At 38.3% G+C, this 8,746-nt stretch overlaps 1 protein-coding gene across 1 annotated transcript; it reads right to left on the bottom strand.

Annotated features, from left to right (window-relative positions):
• Window positions 1-2,295: 2,295 nt before the first annotated feature.
• LOC149831652 (calmodulin-like) lies at window positions 2,296-7,304 on the bottom strand. The gene is made up of 4 exons (XM_090012161.1): window positions 7,175-7,304; window positions 4,709-4,866; window positions 2,902-2,982; window positions 2,296-2,803 (listed from the first exon to the last, which is right to left on the bottom strand). The coding sequence occupies exons 1-4, from the start codon at window positions 7,248-7,250 to the stop codon at window positions 2,669-2,671; spliced, it is 450 nt and encodes a 149-aa protein (XP_089868287.1). The 5' UTR covers window positions 7,251-7,304; the 3' UTR covers window positions 2,296-2,668.
• Window positions 7,305-8,746: the final 1,442 nt, after the last annotated feature.

The raw sequence follows: 8,746 nt of genomic DNA, 5'->3' as shown, positions 1-8,746 counted from the left end.
TCCATTTGGGTATCCGCATTTCAACTTGCATTTTGCATCCAACTTGGTTCTAATGCGTATTGGAAAAATTAAAGTCTTTACTATCTCGATTTTTCCACTGCACTCGCCCATTCATGTGCACACACACACACACACACACACACACACACACACATATATATATATATATCAAAATCTAATTTCGATTTTGACCCACATCGCGGCCCGACATGGTCTAGAAGCTGGTCTACCCTTAATACCATTCGGGCTTGATCTGTCTAAACCAAGTTATCAAGAACACCGACCACGACTTAGTCTTTCCAGACCAAACCGGTCTGTCCAACCTTGCTGACCTGGCTCGGTCGTCCAGACTGAGTCCATCAGTCTTAGTTTGATTTTTTGTGTTTGGTTCAATTTGGGTACGCCCAGACTGAGTCCCTCCGATTTTCCTTGACTGACTCAGCCTGGGTCACGTCCAGATTGATGACTGCCTCAGTCTGCAGAAAATGCAGACTGAGCCTATCATCACGGCGTGAAATAGTTTCGGCAACTCCTATCGTTGCCAGACTGTTGCAACTTCCTGCAAGTAGGGCGGCACCGCTGGCACTTGCCAGTGGCTACCGACCCAACGATGATAGCAGGGGAAAACCTCTTTTTTTTTTCCTGTGTCTGCAATGACAAGGGCAGTGGTCGGACCTCCTACCTCCTCGCAGCATGCGGTCCATCCCTCTCCATTTTTCGTCACCGATGGGTGGCAATAGCAGAGGGAAAACCCCCTCTGCTACCCCTCCCCCCCCCCCCCCCCCACCACCACCATTGGCGACCGGCCTCGACGACCAGCACTGACGGCAGGCCTCCAATAGCCAATTTGTCGTGAGTCGTAGGCATCCGCAGGTGGCCATGGCGGTGGTACTAGAAAATGGAAGGAAACAGAGGGACGATAAAAATGGGAGGAGAAAGGGTTCTCGAAAATCGATGACCCTACCAGAAGGGAGAGCGTCAATGCACCCACACCAAAGATACACGGTGTGGGCCCATAACCCAATGTTGGCAAAAAAAGAAGAATATCATTTACCGGAAGCGGCCATTATCGATCCGAAGGAAGCTTCAATAGATGTGGGTTGTCGGCGTTCTCCTCAGCCAATTGAGGCTCTCAATGAGCCCAGGTATTGAAGGTGAAAGGAGAGCAGGACCCTTGAACCCCAAAGACAGAGAAATCAATATTGCACACTCTCGTCAAATGTCAGTGGTCTCTAAATAGTAGAAAATGTGGGAGGTTACTGTAACAATCATGTAATTCAAAAGGATAACTGAATGGTAACTGATCCCACCACAATGGAAACCCTACATTTCCCTGGATAGACCCATATCAAACCGGGTTACATCAGGTTGGACCCGCTTCATAGTCCAGCAGATTTTACCTACTAAATCAAGTAGATGAGTTTCTTTTACTTTAAGCACTAATTTGAAAATCTCATGTATTTGTGTATTATAATAGGTAATTACAAAATTACAAAACTATAATCAATTTAATCTATTAGTAGCATCTAATCTTTTCTATCTTTTTATTTTGACTCCTCGTAAGACATGTGAGTGCTTCACTTTTTATTTTCTTTTAATTTCCTTTGGCCATGCCTACGGGTGTCAAGAGGTCGGTTTTGGTTAAGATCCAAGTGAAACCAGACCCAGACCTGATTTGAGATGATGGTATCAGGTCTAGACCTAGGTCCAATCGGACCCACTATAAGAGAAACCATACCTGGATTCTATAAAGATTACATGAACTAAACACCAAAACCATATCCAATAAAATAGTATTTTTTTTTCTTTTTTTACATTGAAGAATTATGGATCTTACTCAGAACTCGGGTCGGGTCATGGTCTGGTATGAAATTTCACAAACCATACCCGACTCCATATATTAATCGGATCCTTCGAATCTGACCTGGATTCTAGTAGAACCTTATTTATCAGCAAACCCTAACCCTAGGGTTTGGTACGGGTCAGGCCCGGGTCAAACCCGACATTGACACCCCTAGCCATGACCCTTAGAGAGCCTGCTGTTTCGCCCTCAAGGCAAGAAATGCAAACCCCGACCACTTGACATCCTTCAACTTGAATGCCTTGAGCTGACCCACCTAATCAGCTGTGTGGAGCACTTGTCAGTGTGTTTGTGTGTTATGACGAACACGATTATTCAATTAATCGGTGAAAAGAAAAAAAAAACAAAAGTTACATCTGATGCAAAACAGAAATAAACACTTCTGTTAAACTTTTTTTTTTCACATTTAATTTCCAAGACAGAAAACCAAAACCTACACAAAGATCGTGATCTCTAACTCTATTTCATAGCAACTAGTTTACAAATTTTCCACTACCAAGGAAGCCAGAATTAACAGGGGGGTTTACAAGTGTAGACAACTTCTTAACATAAATGAACAAATGAATCTGAATTCTCTAGAAACTAAAGGCTCTGTCCGGGCGCTGGAGTTGGAGAAGAGATCAGAGGGATGATGTGACTGGAGTTATCAACTACATCCTTGTGAGGATTTAATTCTCCACTCTCAACACCACACTCAACTCCCAAAACAGGGTTCCCAAACACCTGTGGGGATAGGTGGTATACCATTTCCCCTCTCATCTCCGGCTCCCAAGCAGAGCATAAGTGAAAGCTTCAACTTTAAGCATCTTAAATTGCTGTCATTATCTTAACAAACTCCTCATAATTTACAAGGCCGTCTCCATCAGTATCAGCCTCACTGATCATCTGCTTTGCTTCTTCATCTGTTAATTTCTCTCCAAGATTGATCATCACATTCCTCAACTGCCAAAATTAACAAAATGGTCACCATTTCTATCGATTCGCGATGTTCTAATCAAAATTCAATAGAAAAATTGAAGGAAGGAAAATAACTAAATCACCTCATCTGCAGATATATAGCCATTTTGATCCTTATCAAAGACTTTGAAAGCTTCTCTAAGTTCTTCTTCTGCATCAGTCTCCTGCATTAGTGAAAGCAGAATATTAGTTCCATTTTTCACTGAGCATTTATATATGAGCATGCGTGTGTTCATGCGCGCATATATGTTTACATAGTTTTCCAAAAGCGTATAGCACTACTAGTTCAAGCATAGCTGTTATTTTGGCTATTTTAATAACAATGATGTTAAAAAAAAAATTGGATACAAAAACTAGGGGATAACCCAAATTCGAACCCAAGACCTTTCGGTAATGACAGTGCAAATCCAACCATCCAGCTATCTCATTAGGTCTCATAAGAATGATGCTTAGATATAGGAGGGACTTTCCAACATTTGGTCCTTTATAATCCTAATTGCTTTAAGGCCTATATATATATATATATATATATATATATATATATATACATATATGGGTAGGTGATAAATGAAATAAGTTAAATGAAACGTGAGAAATGAGTTTTTCAGGGTTTTTTTCTATTTTTAAATTCTGACTGTCCAGATGTGATCATAGGGATCAGCTATTGAAGTGTTCGATTCCGACATATGGGTGGCTTTTATAACGTTCAAAAAAATCAACAGTCCAAAAATCTTTGTAAAATTTTGAGGCTCCAAATATCATATTTTTCATAAAAAACACATGATCAAGGTGTGGATTCTTAGTAAATCGATCATGCCTAACACATTTATGAGGTCGGAACTATGAAAAAAACACAGGAAGAACAGAAAAACCCATTTAGCACGTTTCATTTATCACCTACCCATTACTCTCTCTCTCTCTCTCTCTCTCTCTCTCTCTCTCTCTCTCTATATATATATATATATATATATATATATATATATATATATATATATATATAATTTTTTTTGAATGCTTGAATATTTACGAAGATTATGAACCATTGATTTTAAAGCCTTAAAAAATCTCGTTTATGCATCAAAACCGGATGATTCAAGAGCGAGTTCTTATAAAACCAAGCCTGTAGGTTAAATTCAAGAGAAAAGAACCAAAAAACCATGAAAAATGTGGTTCACACATTAGTTCTCATATTCTAGTGAGTCTCTCTATATACATATATAAACTCATGTAGATTGAAGCACAACCCTTGTATTTTGAACTTTATAAGTAGGTCTAGGGTTGAAACTCCGGCTTTCAGTTCAAAGCTTGTAAGGTGGCCAGCCTTGGTAATGACACTTGTTATCCAAAAAGTCTGAAACCAAAAACCTAGCAAAGACTTCATAGAGCAAACACCGGGCACCCTACTCATCCCTACCCATGGTCCATCCTTAGAAGGATAACCAGCTTCCCTCGATTAGGAACAAAGTCAATATCCCGATATCCACCGTTTGGAAAAAAATGGACAGCCTTCTAGAAAAATTGGACTCCCTTTTTCTCAAAAACTTCAAACATGATCTGCCAATATGGGATGGTGGGTCCTAGCCACACCAACCCCATTTCTGGTCAGCTCTTGACTTGGTTAAGTCAACCGGGATCAAGTTCTGTGTGCCACAGTCTTGGTAAACTAAGCTTACTGAAACTTGGCTGAGTTTTTCAACAACGGCCTTTAGATTCAACACCTCCCACGCTAAAATTAGGTCATGGCTGAGTCAAATATTGAGTTTGACTTGACTGAGTCAGATCGCTCAGCCAATGCGGTCATACATAAACATGATGTTCAATGTAACAACTGAAAAGTTGGACGATAAGTTGAACGGCCTTTTGTAATTAACAAAATTATGTTTTTTTTACCTTGATTTTCCTCGCCATTAAATTCAAAAACTCGCCGAACTCAATGGTGCCGTTGCCGTTGACATCCACCTCGCCGATCATTTCCCGCAATTCCTCGTCCGAAGGGGTTTGACCCAATGACCCGATCACGGTTGCCAACTCTTGGATGGTAATGCATCCTGTAATAACCATTTAATTAATTAAATACCTATTAATTAATTAAAATGACTAAAAATTTAAAAAAATGGTTATGCTACATGACATATATCCTCCTCAATCTAAGATTGATCCCAATGTCCCTGCTTTTCAAAACTGAGTTCATTGGCATAAAACTCCGAATACTCCTTCTCGACTAAGGATTAAACCGGGCTTTGTTCTCATGACCAAAGATGCACACTTATGGATTTCGAACTCGTGATGTCCCATCAACTTCGTGACATTCACCATTCACCCATTGCCAGAACTTGAAGATATGAAGCATCAGTAGTTTGGGCAGAAAATTTGATTATGGATCGGTTACAAAACCAAAGTCCGAACCATATTCATTTTCAAGGACATGGGTCAGGCTTAGCTTCGTTACCACATGGACTTAGTAATGCCATAGCCAAGGTCACAGATATTCACAGACATAGGTGATATTTTAAAAAATATAACAATAATATAGTTGTAAAATCATAAAACGATATTAAAAGCAAAATATCACGCTATTTTGAAAATATCAGAAATTCATATGTCACGATAATATCACAATATTATGAGTTACCTTTTATTTTTTTACTTCTTTTCTATATCTTAACTATGTTGTTCTTCTTGCTTTTATATTTTTTACTTATTTCTTTCATTATATGTGTAATTTATTATTTACTATTTTCTTACTTATTTCTACTATGTTTATATTTTTAATTTTAAGCACCCAATTTTTCTCGAGATTTATCAATATCAAAAACTATGTTCACCTATCGTGACATTTTGAAAATATCATGATTTCATCACAATGTTTCAGAAGCAAATATTATGAAAATATGCTCATTTTGAGTTGCATTTTTTATGGTGATATTAACTCAATATGTTTTTATTTATATTTATATGTACCATTATTTTCCTAAATTTTTCTTTAAAAATAAATTTTAATTCATCATTAGATTTTCCTCACCAAGAATATCCAAGGAGATCAATGACATTGACTAAAAATATAATCGTCAAACGTAAAACGAATGAGATTCGACCATATCCAACTCATATTTCTATATTATAAGAAGTACGAATGCTAAATATTCAACTCATATCCAACTCACATTTCTATATTATAACACGTATGCGTGCTAAGAAATTCAACAGAATAACTGAGAGAGAGAGAGAGAGAGAGAGACTGTAACAGTGTCAACGGGACAGGATATAATCTGACAGCCGACTTGAGTCCGAATCCGATTAGTTAGATTCGGTAGCTAAATTAGGATCCGATTAATATTGAGATCTGGATTCATTATTGAGTTTTGCAAAAAGTCTGAATCTGACTCCTATTATATGTAAATATCCAATTTTAAGCTAGTCGGATCTGGATTGGCTTAATCTGATTCAATCCCACTCTGAATCTGAATCCAAATAGATTATGTCAGATCCAGTAATGGCTAAATCCGACCTGAATCCGACCCGTTTACATCCCTACCTGCTATGAAAATATGACCAACGTGCCCAAAAGCGTCATTTTCTATGAGGGGGTGTTCGGAACTCCGCGTGCAAGTTCTAGTGTTCAACAATTTATCCACAAAACTGGGATAAGTTGGGATATTATATGTTCCATAATCCAATATCCCAACTCGTCTCATTTATCTGGATAACTGGGTGCATACAAGCACCCCCCTCCACATATTACTTCAATGGATTAAACTAACCAAACAATTTAGAAACATACAACTCGTTTCCAAAAGTTGGGAATATTGTATACTTTGTATTATGCTCCATATATGATCCAATATCCCAACTTATCTCACTTATCTGGATAAGTTGGTGAATAAAAGCATACAGTTCATTTCCAAATTAAACAAAACATTTTTCACAATATAATGAAATAAACTAAACGCAAGCTTCGTGATTTGCTTCTTACAACCATTTTTCAATTTCATCGAAAAGAAAAAAACGTTTTTTCAAAAATCAACAACAAAAAAGAACCTCTCCGTAATTAGTTAAAAACTACCTCTTCTTTTGTGTAATTTACAGAAAAACCCCAACAGAACACGAGAACTGCAACTAACACCTAAACTCTACAAACCACATCGAAAAAGGAAAAAATCAAAACCATCTCGGTCATTTCGTTAATCTTAAGGTCAAAAAAAGGGGAAAAAAAAGAAAAAAAAACTAAACCCAATAGCTATCCTTCACAGAAAAAAAAAAGTAAAAAAAGGAGAAGAAGAACTTAAACTAGTAGAAACCAAAAGCGATAAAAAAACCCAAAAAACTTAGAAAACCAAAAGACGAAATTGCAAATACCATCGCCATCTTTGTCGAATAAGCAGAAAGCCTCCTGGAACTCTTGAATCTGGTCTCTGGTCATGTATTCCGCCATTACCGAGCCTTCTTTTGGAAAATATAAATAACACAGAAATGAAAAGAGAAGGAAGGGAGGATACGGAAGAGAAGAAAAAAGGATTTTTTTTTATGCGAAGAGAGAGCGAAGGAGGAAGGAAAGAGGGGGAGATAAAAGGGTGTTCTCTAATGATCTCCCCGTGGGCCTTTTTGTAGGCGTTTGCCGACTCTTAGTCACTGTCATTAACGCTAATGAGGTTAAGGAACAGCTAAACGATTGGCCTTAGCTCACTGACAAACTACTGAGATGCCACTGCCTTTTCGTTACTCCGCTTTCTCAAATGAATTGACTGAAATGCCTTTCGTTTTAATCTCTCTCTCCTATTTTGGTTTTGCCCGGTAGTTCTATAGTTATTTTTTTAAACTTGGGGTGCACGGCCTGTTCAAACTGGTTCTAGTTCTGTTATTCGGGACCTCTTGCTTGGTCCCACATGATTTTTGCTTGGTCCCACATGATTTTATGAAAAAAAAAATGAAAAGACTAGGTGATTTGGACGGAAAGAAACGATATCTTTTTCAGGGACATCAAATTCAGTTTTAGAAAGCTACATCAGCGGGGGTTATGTGTACCTGACTCTTAAATTACATAATAGAGACTGGGGTTGGATCTGCTTGTATTATGCACAGTCACCATTTAGATGGTGGTTGTCTTACTCTTATGTTTCTCTCTCATCCAATATTCTGTTGGATGTATTTTGGTAATGTTGAATGATGAATTCTCTCTCTCTCTCTCTCTCTCTCTCTCTCTCTCTCTCTCTCCACGGAAACAAGCAAACGGGGATCAGGTGCAATTTCAGGCTGGATCTGAATCTGAAATGAAAACAATATCCGAATCTAAATCAGATTCAAATATGTTAGATTGAATCTGAATCCCAAATACATGTGGTAATGCTGGATAAATAAAAAGAACAATTACAAGTAAACAATACATTCGGGTCAGATTTTGATTGGATCAACTCCAGATCCAACTTAAAATGTTGATCCATTCCGAAATGATCCGAATCTATATTCAGATTTTACTTAAAAGATCCATATCCGAAAAAGCATGTCCCACTCAAATTGGACACTCCACCATATCCGATCGGTTTGCAGTCCTAACTGCAATTACATCACACAAATACAATGGGCCCACTGCACGTGGTCACCCTTCATCTTACTCTGACAGGCTGTACAACAGCAGATGGAGGGAGATCAAGTGCAGCGGCACATTGCATTTGTGCAAAGTAATTGCACCTGATCCAGCCTCAACATCCGAACCAACTGAGCTCGACCCATTAAGGCTGAAAACGAGCTCAAGCTCATAATGAGTGGTACTGGACCCGTGCTTGAAATTAGCTGAGCTTCAACCGGATCGTTTAAAAAAATTATACATCTTCAAAATGGGTAACAATGGGATATAAACCCTCACGAGCAATGTTGTCATTGTAGGTATCGGCTCTGTATCGTTTGGCCAACGATTCAGGTGAATTGGCCAAT

This window comes from Nuphar pumila, chromosome 7 (genome assembly GCF_984573655.1).
Source record: "Nuphar pumila chromosome 7, dmNupPumi1.hap1.1, whole genome shotgun sequence".
NCBI classification, from domain to species: Eukaryota; Viridiplantae; Streptophyta; class Magnoliopsida; order Nymphaeales; family Nymphaeaceae; genus Nuphar; species Nuphar pumila.
The sequence above is the reverse complement of the archived record's forward strand: the minus strand, read 5'-3'. Positions and strand labels throughout refer to the sequence as shown.

Coding starts and splice junctions, on each gene's coding strand:
- LOC149831652 (XM_090012161.1), bottom strand. CDS start 7,250: ATGGCGGAATACATGACCAGAGACCAGATTCAAGAGTTCCAGGAGGCT. Junction 4,867..7,174: donor ATTCGACAAAGATGGCGATG/GTATTTGCAATT, acceptor TGGTTATTACAG/GATGCATTACCATCCAAGAG. Junction 2,983..4,708: donor TAATGGCGAGGAAAATCAAG/GTAAAAAAAACA, acceptor TCACTAATGCAG/GAGACTGATGCAGAAGAAGA.